This window comes from Myotis nattereri (assembly GCF_964212035.1).
Source record: "Myotis nattereri genome assembly, chromosome: 5".
In the NCBI taxonomy this organism is placed as follows: Eukaryota; Metazoa; Chordata; class Mammalia; order Chiroptera; family Vespertilionidae; genus Myotis; species Myotis nattereri.
In genome coordinates, this window is record NC_138080.1 from 305505 (window position 1) to 324598 (window position 19094).

At 60.2% G+C, this 19094-nt stretch overlaps 4 protein-coding genes across 4 annotated transcripts; all 4 read right to left on the reverse strand.

Annotated features, from left to right (window-relative positions):
- Nucleotides 1-2796: 2796 nt before the first annotated feature.
- On the reverse strand, nucleotides 2797-3582 carry LOC308519285 (THO complex subunit 4-like; the record flags this gene model as incomplete). The annotated part of the gene is made up of 1 exon (XM_081091270.1): nucleotides 2797-3582. A coding segment is annotated over exon 1 (777 nt), but the record flags the coding sequence as incomplete, so codon positions are not given.
- Nucleotides 3583-7337: 3755 nt separating this feature from the next.
- Nucleotides 7338-8126, reverse strand: LOC308519286 (THO complex subunit 4-like; the record flags this gene model as incomplete). Its single annotated transcript, XM_081091271.1, has 1 exon — nucleotides 7338-8126. A coding segment is annotated over exon 1 (780 nt), but the record flags the coding sequence as incomplete, so codon positions are not given.
- A 3760-nt stretch (nucleotides 8127-11886) lies between these two features.
- On the reverse strand, nucleotides 11887-12666 carry LOC308519287 (THO complex subunit 4-like; the record flags this gene model as incomplete). The annotated part of the gene is made up of 1 exon (XM_081091272.1): nucleotides 11887-12666. A coding segment is annotated over one exon (780 nt), but the record flags the coding sequence as incomplete, so codon positions are not given.
- Nucleotides 12667-16432: 3766 nt separating this feature from the next.
- Nucleotides 16433-17209, reverse strand: LOC308519288 (THO complex subunit 4-like; the record flags this gene model as incomplete). The annotated part of the gene is made up of 1 exon (XM_081091273.1): nucleotides 16433-17209. A coding segment is annotated over one exon (777 nt), but the record flags the coding sequence as incomplete, so codon positions are not given.
- Nucleotides 17210-19094: the final 1885 nt, after the last annotated feature.

The following is a 19094-nucleotide window of genomic DNA, read 5'->3' on the forward strand; positions in this document are numbered from 1 at the left end:
GAGATCGTGTGGTATTCATTTTTCTCTGACGGGCTAATTTCACTTAGCATAATGCTCTCCAGTTCCATCCATGCTGGCAAGAATTCCTTCTTTTCCCTACTTTTTTACCGCAGCGTAGTATTCCACTGTGTGGATGTAGCACAGTTGTGTGTGTGCGTGTTTGTGTTTACTGCATTTCTGTGAAATGCCCCCCCACCCCCCACCCCCACACCCCTATAGGCATATCCCTGGAGGCATCTCCCTACAGAAAGCAGCTTACCTACAGAAAGCAGCTTAGCGTTTGGCCCCTCCCTTGGGAGGGGGGGGTGGGTTTGGGGGCGGTGGGGCGCGGGGGGGGGGGGCGGGGGGAGGGGGGACCCAGGTGCCAATGGCACCTTGAGGGCTTCCAGTGTGGTGGGAGCAGGGACACCTTGCAGGTTACATGAATCCATCTCTGGAAGAGGACACTGAGGCTGAGGCAGGTGAAACTGATTTGCATAAACGGGTCAGTTATCAGGGAGACCGGAAGCTGGAGTTGAAGAAGTTGAGGGCCAGGGCGAGGGTGCCCTTCTGAACAGGGTGAAGAGTGGGGGCCTAGGGAGAGAATGCCCTCTGTCTGCAGTCAAACAGCTTAGCCCTACCGGGGGAGGGCATGACTCGTCCCCGTGTCTGTGGGGCCCTTGGGAGCAGGGTCTGAGGGAGGCGAGTGCTTGTCTGGGCGTGACTGCGGACGTAAACACACAGTCACGCACAGACGCTTCTTGACCTGAATGGTCCGTCGGCATCCATGAGCACCCTTCAGCCCCTGCCTTCTCGTAGGCGGCGCGCCCCCTGCTTGTCCTTCCCCCCTCAGGTCAAGTCTGGGCACCTGTTTCTGCCTTCCCCAGAGGTGGCTGCAGGAGGGTGACCTGCATTAGCGCTACTCGACCAGCAGAGGGCGGGACGGGCTCTTACGCCATGCTTGGGCTGGGCCCTCTGGTCCAGCTCCCTCTCTGGATGAATGCTCAGGCCCCTGTCCAGAGACCAAGTAACCCGGCCGGGCCACATGGGCTTGCCGAAGGGTCTAAAGCATTGAACGGCTGGATCAATGTCATTACTAAAGAGGGGTTTTTTCGTTTGTTTGTTTTTCTTTTCATTTCATTTCATTTCATTTCATTTCATTTCATTTTCTGTGTGCGTGTGCGTGTGCGTGGAGGGGGGGAGCCGGGGGAGGTGCGTGGGTGTGGTTGTGGGTGTGCTTCTGCGTGTGCGTGTGCGTGTGCGTGTGCGCGCGCGCGCGCGCGCGCGCGCGCGTGTGTGTGTGTGTGTGTGTGTGTGTAAATCCGCAGTCACGCACGGACACTTCTTGGTCTGCATGGCCCGTCGGAAACCATGAGCACCCTTCAGCCCCTGCCTTCTTGCAGACAGCGTGCCCCCTGCTCGTCCTTTCCCGCTCCGGTTAAGTCCCGGCACCTGGCTCCGGCTGCAGAAAGGTGGTGGCTTGCTTTGGTGCTTCTCGACCAGCTGAGGGCGGGACCAGCTCTTCGGCCCCGGCCCCAGTCAACCCAATCCACAGCCAAAGACTATGTCAGGGCAGGGCCATCTGGTCGGCCGCCCCTCCCCCCCCCCCACCCCCCTCCCTCTGTGGATGAATGGCCAGGCCCCCGCCCAGAGACCAGGTTCGGGCCTGGCCATCCGGCCTTGCCGAAGCGTCAGAACGTTGAAAGGCTGGATCAGCGTGTTTTCTAAGGAGGTTTGTGCGTGTGTGTGTGTGTGTTTGTGTGTGTGTGTGTGTGTGTGTGTGTGTGTTTGTGTGGTTTTTTTTGGAGGGTTTTTTTGTTGTTGTTTTTGTTTGTTTGTTTGTTTGTTTGTTTGTTTTTGCTGCACCCATTTCTGTTTATTATGGCCAAGGTGAAAACGCCAGCTCCTCCACAACAGCAACCAGTAAAATTTTTCCCCAAAATGACTAGGTACAACACAGGTCTTTTTCGGAATTTTTTAATAAAATAAACGTTAAAGAAAACGCTTTGCGTGAGTTTTAATTAAATCCTATTTCAAAACAGAAGAAACAATTCCCCAATGGGCCACAGGTCCCCGCCAGCCCACCCTCGGGAAGCACGGCGAGACGATTTCCAGGCCTAGCTCCACCACCCACGCACGCACTGACTTGGTGGTGCTTTAGCTGGTGTCCATCATGGCGTCGTAAGCGTCCAGGTGGGCGTCCAACTCCTCGGTGTCCATGACCGTGTTGTAAGCGTCCAGCTGGGCGTCCAACTCCTCGGTGTCCATGACCGTGTTGTAAGCGTCCAGCAGGGCGTCCTCCAACTCCTCGGCGCCCCTCATCGCGTTGTAAGCGTCCTTCTGGGGGTCCAGCTGCTCGGCGCCCCTCATCGCGTTGTAAGCGTCCTTCTGTGGGTCCAGCTGCTCGGCGCCCCTCATCGCGTTGTAAGCGTCCTTCTGGGGGTCCAGCTGCTCGGCGCCCCTCATCGCGTTGTACGCGTCCTTCTGGGGGTCCAACTCCTCGGCGCCCCTCATGGCATTGTACGCGTCCTTCTGGGCGTCCATCTCCTCCGTGTCCCTCATCGCGCCGGCAGTGCTCAGCTGGGCGTCCAACTTTTTGGTGCCCCTCATCGGGCTGCCAGTGCTCACCTGGGCGTCCAGCTTTTTGGTGCTCCTCATCGCGTTGTAAGCGTCCAGCTGGGCGTCCAACTCCTCGGCGCCCCTCATCGCGTTGTAAGCGTCCAGCTGGGCGTCCAACTTCTTGGTGCCCCTCATCGCGCTGCCACTGTTCACCTGGGCGTCCAACTTTTTGGTGCCCCTCATCGGGCTGCCAGTGCTCACCTGGGCGTCCAGGTTTTTGGTGCTCCTCATCGAGTTGTAAGCGTCCAGCTGGGCGTCCAACTCCTCCGCAGCGATCTGTTGCTTTGAATTGCGTCCGGTGCCCCTGCCTGTAACCCGGCTGCCTCCGCGGGCGCGACTCGGCGTGCCGCCGCCAAAGCCTCCAGATCCTCGGTGTGTAGTCAGCCCGCCTCTGTTGCCACTCTGTACCGGCGTGCGCTGCGTGTGTATCTGTGAGGTGACGAGCTGGATGTTGAGGGGGCGGCCATCCAAAGGCACGCCGTGGTACTGTTTCATGGCTTCCAGGGCGTCTGCCTTCCGCTCAAAGTGCACGTGGGCTGACCCCAGGCTGCGGCCAGAGCGGTCGTAGTGGACACCGGCCTTCTTCAGAGGCCCGAACTCCGCAAACAGCTGCTGGACGTCCGCGTCGGACACTCCGAAGGCCAGGTTGGACAGAAGCAGCTTCCCCCCGGTCACCAGGCCGGCGCCCCTGCCCAAGCCCCTGCGGAAGCGGTCGCGTGGCCACGCGTCGGGAAGCTGTCTCGGCCTGCTGTAGGGCGCCGGCCGGTTCCTGCCTCGGCCGAGGGCCGCCCGGTTCCGGCACGGCCCGCCGCCCTGGCTCACTGGTGCGGCGGTTTGCGCTCCGCCACTGCGGCCTCCCTGGGAGCCGGCCCGGCCTCGGTCCCGGCCTCGGTCCCTGCCCCCGCCGCGGCCGCCCCGCTGGCTCCGGTTCAGCCTAATGATGTCGTCCAGAGACATGTTGACTTTGTCGGCCATGGCGGGCCCGGAATCGGCCTCGGATCGAGCCCGTGCGGGAAGCACGCCGGCCCTGAGCGGGCACCAGATGTTGGGGTCCAGGCGCAGGGATTCGCAAAGGTGTGGACGGACTCCTCGCGGAAGACGAAATGACAGGGAGACAGCGTTCGGACAGAGACAGCGTTCAGACGGAGACAGCGTTCGGACGGAGACAGCGTTCGGACCGAGACAGCATTCGGACCGAGACAGCGTTCACACGGAGACAGCGTTCAGACGCGCCCAGGGCTGAGAAGGTCTGCGAACCATAGACGCTGCGAGGCGCTGCCGCCCCTGCTTTTATAGCCCCAGAGCGTGGTGGGAGGAGCCAGAGAGACCCACCAATCAGCCGCTCCCAGGAATGAAGCGCCACTGTTTGGGAGACGCCAACTTTAGGGTGGGGCAGGTGGCCCAATCTCAAGGAAAGGCTCTCCCGAACGTGGCTGCGACGCCTGGGGTGCTTGACCGGCGCCTCTTGGGCAGGCTCCTCCAACCCGGGACCCGTGAAGAGTGTTGGGGGGTTTTATTTTACTTTATGTTATTCTTTCTTAATTCTGTGCTCATTTCTCTTCGTTCATTGCAATGGATTCTATCTCTCGGCAATGAACCGTTGTAAACATCGGTCCCATTTGCATTTGAAGGGAGCGGGCGGGGTGTGCGGGGGGCTGAGGGCGGGGGTGGGGGGGGTGGGGGTTGGGGGGAGGAAGGGGGCCAGGTTTGCGGGACGGGGGAGGGGGAGACCGGAGACGCAAACACCCCGGTCGTAGCGGCCCTTGGGGGTCATGGGAGGCAGAGGCTGAGGTGGATGTGAATGAAATGTGTATGCTTTCGTACCTTAGCTCTGAGCCCAGGACGCCAGAGGCCACCAGCAGTCAAACAGCCCCGTCAGAGAGCGGTGGTATAGATGTGTATGGATCTGTCCCTGTTCGTCGGTCTATGCTGTTCTCTATATTCCACGAATGAGTGAGATCGTGTGGTATTCATTTTTCTCTGACGGGCTAATTTCACTTAGCATAATGCTCTCCAGTTCCATCCATGCTGGCAAGAATTCCTTCTTTTCCCTACTTTTTTACCGCAGCGTAGTATTCCACTGTGTGGATGTAGCACAGTTGTGTGTGTGCGTGTTTGTGTTTACTGCATTTCTGTGAAATGCCCCCCCCCCCACACCCCTATAGGCATATCCCTGGAGGCATCTCCCTACAGAAAGCAGCTTACCTACAGAAAGCAGCTTAGCGTTTGGCCCCTCCCTTGGGAGGGGGGGGTGGGTTTGGGGGCGGTGGGGCGCGGGGGGGGGGCGGGGGGAGGGGGGACCCAGGTGCCAATGGCACCTTGAGGGCTTCCAGTGTGGTGGGAGCAGGGACACCTTGCAGGTTACATGAATCCATCTCTGGAAGAGGACACTGAGGCTGATGCAGGTGAAACTGATTTGCATAAACGGGTCAGTTATCAGGGAGACCGGAAGCTGGAGTTGAAGAAGTTGAGGGCCAGGGCGAGGGTGCCCTTCTGAACAGGGTGAAGAGTGGGGGCCTAGGGAGAGAATGCCCTCTGTCTGCAGTCAAACAGCTTAGCCCTACCGGGGGAGGGCATGACTCGTCCCCGTGTCTGTGGGGCCCTTGGGAGCAGGGTCTGAGGGAGGCGAGTGCTTGTCTGGGCGTGACTGCGGACGTAAACACACAGTCACGCACAGACGCTTCTTGACCTGAATGGTCCGTCGGCATCCATGAGCACCCTTCAGCCCCTGCCTTCTCGTAGGCGGCGCGCCCCCTGCTTGTCCTTCCCCCCTCAGGTCAAGTCTGGGCACCTGTTTCTGCCTTCCCCAGAGGTGGCTGCAGGAGGGTGACCTGCATTAGCGCTACTCGACCAGCAGAGGGCGGGACGGGCTCTTACGCCATGCTTGGGCTGGGCCCTCTGGTCCAGCTCCCTCTCTGGATGAATGCTCAGGCCCCTGTCCAGAGACCAAGTAACCCGGCCGGGCCACATGGGCTTGCCGAAGGGTCTAAAGCATTGAACGGCTGGATCAATGTCATTACTAAAGAGGGGTTTTTTCGTTTGTTTGTATTTCTTTTCATTTCATTTCATTTCATTTTCTGTGTGCGTGTGCGTGTGCGTGGAGGGGGGGAGCCGGGGGAGGTGCGTGGGTGTGGTTGTGGGTGTGCTTCTGCGTGTGCGTGTGCGTGTGCGTGTGCGTGTGCGTGTGCGCGCGCGCGCGCGCGCGTGTGTGTGTGTGTGTGTGTGTGTGTGTGTAAATCCGCAGTCACGCACGGACACTTCTTGGTCTGCATGGCCCGTCGGAAACCATGAGCACCCTTCAGCCCCTGCCTTCTTGCAGACAGCGTGCCCCCTGCTCGTCCTTTCCCGCTCCGGTTAAGTCCCGGCACCTGGCTCCGGCTGCAGAAAGGTGGTGGCTTGCTTTGGTGCTTCTCGACCAGCTGAGGGCGGGACCAGCTCTTCGGCCCCGGCCCCAGTCAACCCAATCCACAGCCAAAGACTATGTCAGGGCAGGGCCATCTGGTCGGCCGCCCCTCCCCCCCCCCCACCCCCCTCCCTCTGTGGATGAATGGCCAGGCCCCCGCCCAGAGACCAGGTTCGGGCCTGGCCATCCGGCCTTGCCGAAGCGTCAGAACGTTGAAAGGCTGGATCAGCGTGTTTTCTAAGGAGGTTTGTGCGTGTGTGTGTGTGTGTTTGTGTGTGTGTGTGTGTGTGTGTGTGTGTGTGTGTGTTTGTGTGGTTTTTTTTGGAGGGTTTTTTTGTTGTTGTTTTTGTTTGTTTGTTTGTTTGTTTGTTTGTTTTTGCTGCACCCATTTCTGTTTATTATGGCCAAGGTGAAAACGCCAGCTCCTCCACAACAGCAACCAGTAAAATTTTTCCCCAAAATGACTAGGTACAACACAGGTCTTTTTCGGAATTTTTTAATAAAATAAACGTTAAAGAAAACGCTTTGCGTGAGTTTTAATTAAATCCTATTTCAAAACAGAAGAAACAATTCCCCAATGGGCCACAGGTCCCCGCCAGCCCACCCTCGGGAAGCACGGCGAGACGATTTCCAGGCCTAGCTCCACCACCCACGCACGCACTGACTTGGTGGTGCTTTAGCTGGTGTCCATCATGGCGTCGTAAGCGTCCAGGTGGGCGTCCAACTCCTCGGTGTCCATCACCGTGTTGTAAGCGTCCAGCTGGGCGTCCAACTCCTCGGTGTCCATGACCGTGTTGTAAGCGTCCAGCAGGGCGTCCTCCAACTCCTCGGCGCCCCTCATCGCGTTGTAAGCGTCCTTCTGGGGGTCCAGCTGCTCGGCGCCCCTCATCGCGTTGTAAGCGTCCTTCTGTGGGTCCAGCTGCTCGGCGCCCCTCATCGCGTTGTAAGCGTCCTTCTGGGGGTCCAGCTGCTCGGCGCCCCTCATCACATTGTACGCGTCCTTCTGGGGGTCCAACTCCTCGGCGCCCCTCATGGCATTGTACGCGTCCTTCTGGGCGTCCATCTCCTCCGTGTCCCTCATCGCGCCGGCAGTGCTCAGCTGGGCGTCCAACTTTTTGGTGCCCCTCATCGGGCTGCCAGTGCTCACCTGGGCGTCCAGCTTTTTGGTGCTCCTCATCGCGTTGTAAGCGTCCAGCTGGGCGTCCAACTCCTCGGCGCCCCTCATCGCGTTGTAAGCGTCCAGCTGGGCGTCCAACTTCTTGGTGCCCCTCATCGCGCTGCCACTGTTCACCTGGGCGTCCAACTTTTTGGTGCCCCTCATCGGGCTGCCAGTGCTCACCTGGGCGTCCAGGTTTTTGGTGCTCCTCATCGAGTTGTAAGCGTCCAGCTGGGCGTCCAACTCCTCCGCAGCGATCTGTTGCTTTGAATTGCGTCCGGTGCCCCTGCCTGTAACCCGGCTGCCTCCGCGGGCGCGACTCGGCGTGCCGCCGCCAAAGCCTCCAGATCCTCGGTGTGTAGTCAGCCCGCCTCTGTTGCCACTCTGTACCGGCCTGCGCTGCGTGTGTATCTGTGAGGTGACGAGCTGGATGTTGAGGGGGCGGCCATCCAAAGGCACGCCGTGGTACTGTTTCATGGCTTCCAGGGCGTCTGCCTTCCGCTCAAAGTGCACGTGGGCTGACCCCAGGCTGCGGCCAGAGCGGTCGTAGTGGACACCGGCCTTCTTCAGAGGCCCGAACTCCGCAAACAGCTGCTGGACGTCCGCGTCGGACACTCCGAAGGCCAGGTTGGACAGAAGCAGCTTCCCCCCGGTCACCAGGCCGGCGCCCCTGCCCAAGCCCCTGCGGAAGCGGTCGCGTGGCCACGCGTCGGGAAGCTGTCTCGGCCTGCTGTAGGGCGCCGGCCGGTTCCTGCCTCGGCCGAGGGCCGCCCGGTTCCTGCACGGCCCGCCGCCCTGGCTCACTGGTGCGGCGGTTTGCGCTCCGCCACTGCGGCCTCCCTGGGAGCCGGCCCGGCCTCGGTCCCGGCCTCGGTCCCTGCCCCCGCCGCCGCGGCCGCCCCGCTGGCTCCGGTTCAGCCTAATGATGTCGTCCAGAGACATGTTGACTTTGTCGGCCATGGCGGGCCCGGAATCGGCCTCGGATCGAGCCCGTGCGGGAAGCACGCCGGCCCTGAGCGGGCACCAGATGTTGGGGTCCAGGCGCAGGGATTCGCAAAGGTGTGGACGGACTCCTCGCGGAAGACGAAATGACAGGGAGACAGCGTTCGGACAGAGACAGCGTTCAGACGGAGACAGCGTTCGGACGGAGACAGCGTTCGGACCGAGACAGCATTCGGACCGAGACAGCGTTCACACGGAGACAGCGTTCAGACGCGCCCAGGGCTGAGAAGGTCTGCGAACCATAGACGCTGCGAGGCGCTGCCGCCCCTGCTTTTATAGCCCCAGAGCGTGGTGGGAGGAGCCAGAGAGACCCACCAATCAGCCGCTCCCAGGAATGAAGCGCCACTGTTTGGGAGACGCCAACTTTAGGGTGGGGCAGGTGGCCCAATCTCAAGGAAAGGCTCTCCCGAACGTGGCTGCGACGCCTGGGGTGCTTGACCGGCGCCTCTTGGGCAGGCTCCTCCAACCCGGGACCCGTGAAGAGTGTTGGGGGGTTTTATTTTACTTTATGTTATTCTTTCTTAATTCTGTGCTCATTTCTCTTCGTTCATTGCAATGGATTCTATCTCTCGGCAATGAACCGTTGTAAACATCGGTCCCATTTGCATTTGAAGGGAGCGGGCGGGGTGTGCGGGGGGCTGAGGGCGGGGGTGGGGGGGGTGGGGGTTGGGGGGAGGAAGGGGGCCAGGTTTGCGGGACGGGGGAGGGGGAGACCGGAGACGCAAACACCCCGGTCGTAGCGGCCCTTGGGGGTCATGGGAGGCAGAGGCTGAGGTGGATGTGAATGAAATGTGTATGCTTTCGTACCTTAGCTCTGAGCCCAGGACGCCAGAGGCCACCAGCAGTCAAACAGCCCCGTCAGAGAGCGGTGGTATAGATGTGTATGGATCTGTCCCTGTTCGTCGGTCTATGCTGTTCTCTATATTCCACGAATGAGTGAGATCGTGTGGTATTCATTTTTCTCTGACGGGCTAATTTCACTTAGCATAATGCTCTCCAGTTCCATCCATGCTGGCAAGAATTCCTTCTTTTCCCTACTTTTTTACCGCAGCGTAGTATTCCACTGTGTGGATGTAGCACAGTTGTGTGTGTGCGTGTTTGTGTTTACTGCATTTCTGTGAAATGCCCCCCCCCCCACACACCCCTATAGGCATATCCCTGGAGGCATCTCCCTACAGAAAGCAGCTTACCTACAGAAAGCAGCTTAGCGTTTGGCCCCTCCCTTGGGAGGGGGGGGTGGGTTTGGGGGCGGTGGGGCGCGGGGGGGGGGGGCGGGGGGAGGGGGGACCCAGGTGCCAATGGCACCTTGAGGGCTTCCAGTGTGGTGGGAGCAGGGACACCTTGCAGGTTACATGAATCCATCTCTGGAAGAGGACACTGAGGCTGAGGCAGGTGAAACTGATTTGCATAAACGGGTCAGTTATCAGGGAGACCGGAAGCTGGAGTTGAAGAAGTTGAGGGCCAGGGCGAGGGTGCCCTTCTGAACAGGGTGAAGAGTGGGGGCCTAGGGAGAGAATGCCCTCTGTCTGCAGTCAAACAGCTTAGCCCTACCGGGGGAGGGCATGACTCGTCCCCGTGTCTGTGGGGCCCTTGGGAGCAGGGTCTGAGGGAGGCGAGTGCTTGTCTGGGCGTGACTGCGGACGTAAACACACAGTCACGCACAGACGCTTCTTGACCTGAATGGTCCGTCGGCATCCATGAGCACCCTTCAGCCCCTGCCTTCTCGTAGGCGGCGCGCCCCCTGCTTGTCCTTCCCCCCTCAGGTCAAGTCTGGGCACCTGTTTCTGCCTTCCCCAGAGGTGGCTGCAGGAGGGTGACCTGCATTAGCGCTACTCGACCAGCAGAGGGCGGGACGGGCTCTTACGCCATGCTTGGGCTGGGCCCTCTGGTCCAGCTCCCTCTCTGGATGAATGCTCAGGCCCCTGTCCAGAGACCAAGTAACCCGGCCGGGCCACATGGGCTTGCCGAAGGGTCTAAAGCATTGAACGGCTGGATCAATGTCATTACTAAAGAGGGGTTTTTTCGTTTGTTTGTTTTTCTTTTCATTTCATTTCATTTCATTTCATTTCATTTCATTTTCTGTGTGCGTGTGCGTGTGCGTGGAGGGGGGGAGCCGGGGGAGGTGCGTGGGTGTGGTTGTGGGTGTGCTTCTGCGTGTGCGTGTGCGTGTGCGTGTGCGCGCGCGCGCGCGCGCGTGTGTGTGTGTGTGTGTGTGTGTGTGTGTAAATCCGCAGTCACGCACGGACACTTCTTGGTCTGCATGGCCCGTCGGAAACCATGAGCACCCTTCAGCCCCTGCCTTCTTGCAGACAGCGTGCCCCCTGCTCGTCCTTTCCCGCTCCGGTTAAGTCCCGGCACCTGGCTCCGGCTGCAGAAAGGTGGTGGCTTGCTTTGGTGCTTCTCGACCAGCTGAGGGCGGGACCAGCTCTTCGGCCCCGGCCCCAGTCAACCCAATCCACAGCCAAAGACTATGTCAGGGCAGGGCCATCTGGTCGGCCGCCCCTCCCCCCCCCCCACCCCCCTCCCTCTGTGGATGAATGGCCAGGCCCCCGCCCAGAGACCAGGTTCGGGCCTGGCCATCCGGCCTTGCCGAAGCGTCAGAACGTTGAAAGGCTGGATCAGCGTGTTTTCTAAGGAGGTTTGTGCGTGTGTGTGTGTGTGTTTGTGTGTGTGTGTGTGTGTGTGTGTGTGTGTGTGTTTGTGTGGTTTTTTTTGGAGGGTTTTTTTGTTGTTGTTTTTGTTTGTTTGTTTGTTTGTTTGTTTGTTTTTGCTGCACCCATTTCTGTTTATTATGGCCAAGGTGAAAACGCCAGCTCCTCCACAACAGCAACCAGTAAAATTTTTCCCCAAAATGACTAGGTACAACACAGGTCTTTTTCGGAATTTTTTAATAAAATAAACGTTAAAGAAAACGCTTTGCGTGAGTTTTAATTAAATCCTATTTCAAAACAGAAGAAACAATTCCCCAATGGGCCACAGGTCCCCGCCAGCCCACCCTCGGGAAGCACGGCGAGACGATTTCCAGGCCTAGCTCCACCACCCACGCACGCACTGACTTGGTGGTGCTTTAGCTGGTGTCCATCATGGCGTCGTAAGCGTCCAGGTGGGCGTCCAACTCCTCGGTGTCCATGACCGTGTTGTAAGCGTCCAGCTGGGCGTCCAACTCCTCGGTGTCCATGACCGTGTTGTAAGCGTCCAGCAGGGCGTCCTCCAACTCCTCGGCGCCCCTCATCGCGTTGTAAGCGTCCTTCTGGGGGTCCAGCTGCTCGGCGCCCCTCATCGCGTTGTAAGCGTCCTTCTGTGGGTCCAGCTGCTCGGCGCCCCTCATCGCGTTGTAAGCGTCCTTCTGGGGGTCCAGCTGCTCGGCGCCCCTCATCGCGTTGTACGCGTCCTTCTGGGGGTCCAACTCCTCGGCGCCCCTCATGGCATTGTACGCGTCCTTCTGGGCGTCCATCTCCTCCGTGTCCCTCATCGCGCCGGCAGTGCTCAGCTGGGCGTCCAACTTTTTGGTGCCCCTCATCGGGCTGCCAGTGCTCACCTGGGCGTCCAGCTTTTTGGTGCTCCTCATCGCGTTGTAAGCGTCCAGCTGGGCGTCCAACTCCTCGGCGCCCCTCATCGCGTTGTAAGCGTCCAGCTGGGCGTCCAACTTCTTGGTGCCCCTCATCGCGCTGCCACTGTTCACCTGGGCGTCCAACTTTTTGGTGCCCCTCATCGGGCTGCCAGTGCTCACCTGGGCGTCCAGGTTTTTGGTGCTCCTCATCGAGTTGTAAGCGTCCAGCTGGGCGTCCAACTCCTCCGCAGCGATCTGTTGCTTTGAATTGCGTCCGGTGCCCCTGCCTGTAACCCGGCTGCCTCCGCGGGCGCGACTCGGCGTGCCGCCGCCAAAGCCTCCAGATCCTCGGTGTGTAGTCAGCCCGCCTCTGTTGCCACTCTGTACCGGCGTGCGCTGCGTGTGTATCTGTGAGGTGACGAGCTGGATGTTGAGGGGGCGGCCATCCAAAGGCACGCCGTGGTACTGTTTCATGGCTTCCAGGGCGTCTGCCTTCCGCTCAAAGTGCACGTGGGCTGACCCCAGGCTGCGGCCAGAGCGGTCGTAGTGGACACCGGCCTTCTTCAGAGGCCCGAACTCCGCAAACAGCTGCTGGACGTCCGCGTCGGACACTCCGAAGGCCAGGTTGGACAGAAGCAGCTTCCCCCCGGTCACCAGGCCGGCGCCCCTGCCCAAGCCCCTGCGGAAGCGGTCGCGTGGCCACGCGTCGGGAAGCTGTCTCGGCCTGCTGTAGGGCGCCGGCCGGTTCCTGCCTCGGCCGAGGGCCGCCCGGTTCCGGCACGGCCCGCCGCCCTGGCTCACTGGTGCGGCGGTTTGCGCTCCGCCACTGCGGCCTCCCTGGGAGCCGGCCCGGCCTCGGTCCCGGCCTCGGTCCCTGCCCCCGCCGCCGCGGCCGCCCCGCTGGCTCCGGTTCAGCCTAATGATGTCGTCCAGAGACATGTTGACTTTGTCGGCCATGGCGGGCCCGGAATCGGCCTCGGATCGAGCCCGTGCGGGAAGCACGCCGGCCCTGAGCGGGCACCAGATGTTGGGGTCCAGGCGCAGGGATTCGCAAAGGTGTGGACGGACTCCTCGCGGAAGACGAAATGACAGGGAGACAGCGTTCGGACAGAGACAGCGTTCAGACGGAGACAGCGTTCGGACGGAGACAGCGTTCGGACCGAGACAGCATTCGGACCGAGACAGCGTTCACACGGAGACAGCGTTCAGACGCGCCCAGGGCTGAGAAGGTCTGCGAACCATAGACGCTGCGAGGCGCTGCCGCCCCTGCTTTTATAGCCCCAGAGCGTGGTGGGAGGAGCCAGAGAGACCCACCAATCAGCCGCTCCCAGGAATGAAGCGCCACTGTTTGGGAGACGCCAACTTTAGGGTGGGGCAGGTGGCCCAATCTCAAGGAAAGGCTCTCCCGAACGTGGCTGCGACGCCTGGGGTGCTTGACCGGCGCCTCTTGGGCAGGCTCCTCCAACCCGGGACCCGTGAAGAGTGTTGGGGGGTTTTATTTTACTTTATGTTATTCTTTCTTAATTCTGTGCTCATTTCTCTTCGTTCATTGCAATGGATTCTATCTCTCGGCAATGAACCGTTGTAAACATCGGTCCCATTTGCATTTGAAGGGAGCGGGCGGGGTGTGCGGGGGGCTGAGGGCGGGGGTGGGGGGGGTGGGGGTTGGGGGGAGGAAGGGGGCCAGGTTTGCGGGACGGGGGAGGGGGAGACCGGAGACGCAAACACCCCGGTCGTAGCGGCCCTTGGGGGTCATGGGAGGCAGAGGCTGAGGTGGATGTGAATGAAATGTGTATGCTTTCGTACCTTAGCTCTGAGCCCAGGACGCCAGAGGCCACCAGCAGTCAAACAGCCCCGTCAGAGAGCGGTGGTATAGATGTGTATGGATCTGTCCCTGTTCGTCGGTCTATGCTGTTCTCTATATTCCACGAATGAGTGAGATCGTGTGGTATTCATTTTTCTCTGACGGGCTAATTTCACTTAGCATAATGCTCTCCAGTTCCATCCATGCTGGCAAGAATTCCTTCTTTTCCCTACTTTTTTACCGCAGCGTAGTATTCCACTGTGTGGATGTAGCACAGTTGTGTGTGTGCGTGTTTGTGTTTACTGCATTTCTGTGAAATGCCCCCCCCCCCACACACCCCTATAGGCATATCCCTGGAGGCATCTCCCTACAGAAAGCAGCTTACCTACAGAAAGCAGCTTAGCGTTTGGCCCCTCCCTTGGGAGGGGGGGGTGGGTTTGGGGGCGGTGGGGCGCGGGGGGGGGGGGCGGGGGGAGGGGGGACCCAGGTGCCAATGGCACCTTGAGGGCTTCCAGTGTGGTGGGAGCAGGGACACCTTGCAGGTTACATGAATCCATCTCTGGAAGAGGACACTGAGGCTGAGGCAGGTGAAACTGATTTGCATAAACGGGTCAGTTATCAGGGAGACCGGAAGCTGGAGTTGAAGAAGTTGAGGGCCAGGGCGAGGGTGCCCTTCTGAACAGGGTGAAGAGTGGGGGCCTAGGGAGAGAATGCCCTCTGTCTGCAGTCAAACAGCTTAGCCCTACCGGGGGAGGGCATGACTCGTCCCCGTGTCTGTGGGGCCCTTGGGAGCAGGGTCTGAGGGAGGCGAGTGCTTGTCTGGGCGTGACTGCGGACGTAAACACACAGTCACGCACAGACGCTTCTTGACCTGAATGGTCCGTCGGCATCCATGAGCACCCTTCAGCCCCTGCCTTCTCGTAGGCGGCGCGCCCCCTGCTTGTCCTTCCCCCCTCAGGTCAAGTCTGGGCACCTGTTTCTGCCTTCCCCAGAGGTGGCTGCAGGAGGGTGACCTGCATTAGCGCTACTCGACCAGCAGAGGGCGGGACGGGCTCTTACGCCATGCTTGGGCTGGGCCCTCTGGTCCAGCTCCCTCTCTGGATGAATGCTCAGGCCCCTGTCCAGAGACCAAGTAACCCGGCCGGGCCACATGGGCTTGCCGAAGGGTCTAAAGCATTGAACGGCTGGATCAATGTCATTACTAAAGAGGGGTTTTTTCGTTTGTTTGTATTTCTTTTCATTTCATTTCATTTCATTTTCTGTGTGCGTGTGCGTGTGCGTGGAGGGGGGGAGCCGGGGGAGGTGCGTGGGTGTGGTTGTGGGTGTGCTTCTGCGTGTGCGTGTGCGTGTGCGTGTGCGTGTGCGTGTGCGCGCGCGCGCGCGCGCGTGTGTGTGTGTGTGTGTGTGTGTGTGTGTGTAAATCCGCAGTCACGCACGGACACTTCTTGGTCTGCATGGCCCGTCGGAAACCATGAGCACCCTTCAGCCCCTGCCTTCTTGCAGACAGCGTGCCCCCTGCTCGTCCTTTCCCGCTCCGGTTAAGTCCCGGCACCTGGCTCCGGCTGCAGAAAGGTGGTGGCTTGCTTTGGTGCTTCTCGACCAGCTGAGGGCGGGACCAGCTCTTCGGCCCCGGCCCCAGTCAACCCAATCCACAGCCAAAGACTATGTCAGGGCAGGGCCATCTGGTCGGCCGCCCCTCCCCCCCCCCCACCCCCCTCCCTCTGTGGATGAATGGCCAGGCCCCCGCCCAGAGACCAGGTTCGGGCCTGGCCATCCGGCCTTGCCGAAGCGTCAGAACGTTGAAAGGCTGGATCAGCGTGTTTTCTAAGGAGGTTTGTGCGTGTGTGTGTGTGTGTTTGTGTGTGTGTGTGTGTGTGTGTGTGTGTGTGTTTGTGTGGTTTTTTTTGGAGGGTTTTTTTGTTGTTGTTTTTGTTTGTTTGTTTGTTTGTTTGTTTGTTTTTGCTGCACCCATTTCTGTTTATTATGGCCAAGGTGAAAACGCCAGCTCCTCCACAACAGCAACCAGTAAAATTTTTCCCCAAAATGACTAGGTACAACACAGGTCTTTTTCGGAATTTTTTAATAAAATAAACGTTAAAGAAAACGCTTTGCGTGAGTTTTAATTAAATCCTATTTCAAAACAGAAGAAACAATTCCCCAATGGGCCACAGGTCCCCGCCAGCCCACCCTCGGGAAGCACGGCGAGACGATTTCCAGGCCTAGCTCCACCACCCACGCACGCACTGACTTGGTGGTGCTTTAGCTGGTGTCCATCATGGCGTCGTAAGCGTCCAGGTGGGCGTCCAACTCCTCGGTGTCCATCACCGTGTTGTAAGCGTCCAGCTGGGCGTCCAACTCCTCGGTGTCCATGACCGTGTTGTAAGCGTCCAGCAGGGCGTCCTCCAACTCCTCGGCGCCCCTCATCGCGTTGTAAGCGTCCTTCTGGGGGTCCAGCTGCTCGGCGCCCCTCATCGCGTTGTAAGCGTCCTTCTGTGGGTCCAGCTGCTCGGCGCCCCTCATCGCGTTGTAAGCGTCCTTCTGGGGGTCCAGCTGCTCGGCGCCCCTCATCACATTGTACGCGTCCTTCTGGGGGTCCAACTCCTCGGCGCCCCTCATGGCATTGTACGCGTCCTTCTGGGCGTCCATCTCCTCCGTGTCCCTCATCGCGCCGGCAGTGCTCAGCTGGGCGTCCAACTTTTTGGTGCCCCTCATCGGGCTGCCAGTGCTCACCTGGGCGTCCAGCTTTTTGGTGCTCCTCATCGCGTTGTAAGCGTCCAGCTGGGCGTCCAACTCCTCGGCGCCCCTCATCGCGTTGTAAGCGTCCAGCTGGGCGTCCAACTTCTTGGTGCCCCTCATCGCGCTGCCACTGTTCACCTGGGCGTCCAACTTTTTGGTGCCCCTCATCGGGCTGCCAGTGCTCACCTGGGCGTCCAGGTTTTTGGTGCTCCTCATCGAGTTGTAAGCGTCCAGCTGGGCGTCCAACTCCTCCGCAGCGATCTGTTGCTTTGAATTGCGTCCGGTGCCCCTGCCTGTAACCCGGCTGCCTCCGCGGGCGCGACTCGGCGTGCCGCCGCCAAAGCCTCCAGATCCTCGGTGTGTAGTCAGCCCGCCTCTGTTGCCACTCTGTACCGGCCTGCGCTGCGTGTGTATCTGTGAGGTGACGAGCTGGATGTTGAGGGGGCGGCCATCCAAAGGCACGCCGTGGTACTGTTTCATGGCTTCCAGGGCGTCTGCCTTCCGCTCAAAGTGCACGTGGGCTGACCCCAGGCTGCGGCCAGAGCGGTCGTAGTGGACACCGGCCTTCTTCAGAGGCCCGAACTCCGCAAACAGCTGCTGGACGTCCGCGTCGGACACTCCGAAGGCCAGGTTGGACAGAAGCAGCTTCCCCCCGGTCACCAGGCCGGCGCCCCTGCCCAAGCCCCTGCGGAAGCGGTCGCGTGGCCACGCGTCGGGAAGCTGTCTCGGCCTGCTGTAGGGCGCCGGCCGGTTCCTGCCTCGGCCGAGGGCCGCCCGGTTCCTGCACGGCCCGCCGCCCTGGCTCACTGGTGCGGCGGTTTGCGCTCCGCCACTGCGGCCTCCCTGGGAGCCGGCCCGGCCTCGGTCCCGGCCTCGGTCCCTGCCCCCGCCGCGGCCGCCCCGCTGGCTCCGGTTCAGCCTAATGATGTCGTCCAGAGACATGTTGACTTTGTCGGCCATGGCGGGCCCGGAATCGGCCTCGGATCGAGCCCGTGCGGGAAGCACGCCGGCCCTGAGCGGGCACCAGATGTTGGGGTCCAGGCGCAGGGATTCGCAAAGGTGTGGACGGACTCCTCGCGGAAGACGAAATGACAGGGAGACAGCGTTCGGACAGAGACAGCGTTCAGACGGAGACAGCGTTCGGACGGAGACAGCGTTCGGACCGAGACAGCATTCGGACCGAGACAGCGTTCACACGGAGACAGCGTTCAGACGCGCCCAGGGCTGAGAAGGTCTGCGAACCATAGACGCTGCGAGGCGCTGCCGCCCCTGCTTTTATAGCCCCAGAGCGTGGTGGGAGGAGCCAGAGAGACCCACCAATCAGCCGCTCCCAGGAATGAAGCGCCACTGTTTGGGAGACGCCAACTTTAGGGTGGGGCAGGTGGCCCAATCTCAAGGAAAGGCTCTCCCGAACGTGGCTGCGACGCCTGGGGTGCTTGACCGGCGCCTCTTGGGCAGGCTCCTCCAACCCGGGACCCGTGAAGAGTGTTGGGGGGTTTTATTTTACTTTATGTTATTCTTTCTTAATTCTGTGCTCATTTCTCTTCGTTCATTGCAATGGATTCTATCTCTCGGCAATGAACCGTTGTAAACATCGGTCCCATTTGCATTTGAAGGGAGCGGGCGGGGTGTGCGGGGGGCTGAGGGCGGGGGTGGGGGGGGTGGGGGTTGGGGGGAGGAAGGGGGCCAGGTTTGCGGGACGGGGGAGGGGGAGACCGGAGACGCAAACACCCCGGTCGTAGCGGCCCTTGGGGGTCATGGGAGGCAGAGGCTGAGGTGGATGTGAATGAAATGTGTATGCTTTCGTACCTTAGCTCTGAGCCCAGGACGCCAGAGGCCACCAGCAGTCAAACAGCCCCGTCAGAGAGCGGTGGTATAGATGTGTATGGATCTGTCCCTGTTCGTCGGTCTATGCTGTTCTCTATATTCCACGAATGAGTGAGATCGTGTGGTATTCATTTTTCTCTGACGGGCTAATTTCACTTAGCATAATGCTCTCCAGTTCCATCCATGCTGGCAAGAATTCCTTCTTTTCCCTACTTTTTTACCGCAGCGTAGTATTCCACTGTGTGGATGTAGCACAGTTGTGTGTGTGCGTGTTTGTGTTTACTGCATTTCTGTGAAATGCCCCCCCCCCCCCACACCCCTATAGGCATATCCCTGGAGGCATCTCCCTACAGAAAGCAGCTTACCTACAGAAAGCAGCTTAGCGTTTGGCCCCTCCCTTGGGAGGGGGGGGTGGGTTTGGGGGCGGTGGGGCGCGGGGGGGGGGGCGGGGGGAGGGGGGACCCAGGTGCCAATGGCACCTTGAGGGCTTCCAGTGTGGTGGGAGCAGGGACACCTTGCAGGTTACATGAATCCATCTCTGGAAGAGGACACTGAGGCTGATGCAGGTGAAACTGATTTGCATAAACGGGTCAGTTATCAGGGAGACCGGAAGCTGGAGTTGAAGAAGTTGAGGGCCAGGGCGAGGGTGCCCTTCTGAACAGGGTGAAGAGTGGGGGCCTAGGGAGAGAATGCCCTCTGTCTGCAGTCAAACAGCTTAGCCCTACCGGGGGAGGGCATGACTCGTCCCCGTGTCTGTGGGGCCCTTGGGAGCAGGGTCTGAGGGAGGCGAGTGCTTGTCTGGGCGTGACTGCGGACGTAAACACACAGTCACGCACAGACGCTTCTTGACCTGAATGGTCCGTCGGCATCCATGAGCACCCTTCAGCCCCTGCCTTCTCGTAGGCGGCGCGCCCCCTGCTTGTCCTTCCCCCCTCAGGTCAAGTCTGGGCACCTGTTTCTGCCTTCCCCAGAGGTGGCTGCAGGAGGGTGACCTGCATTAGCGCTACTCGACCAGCAG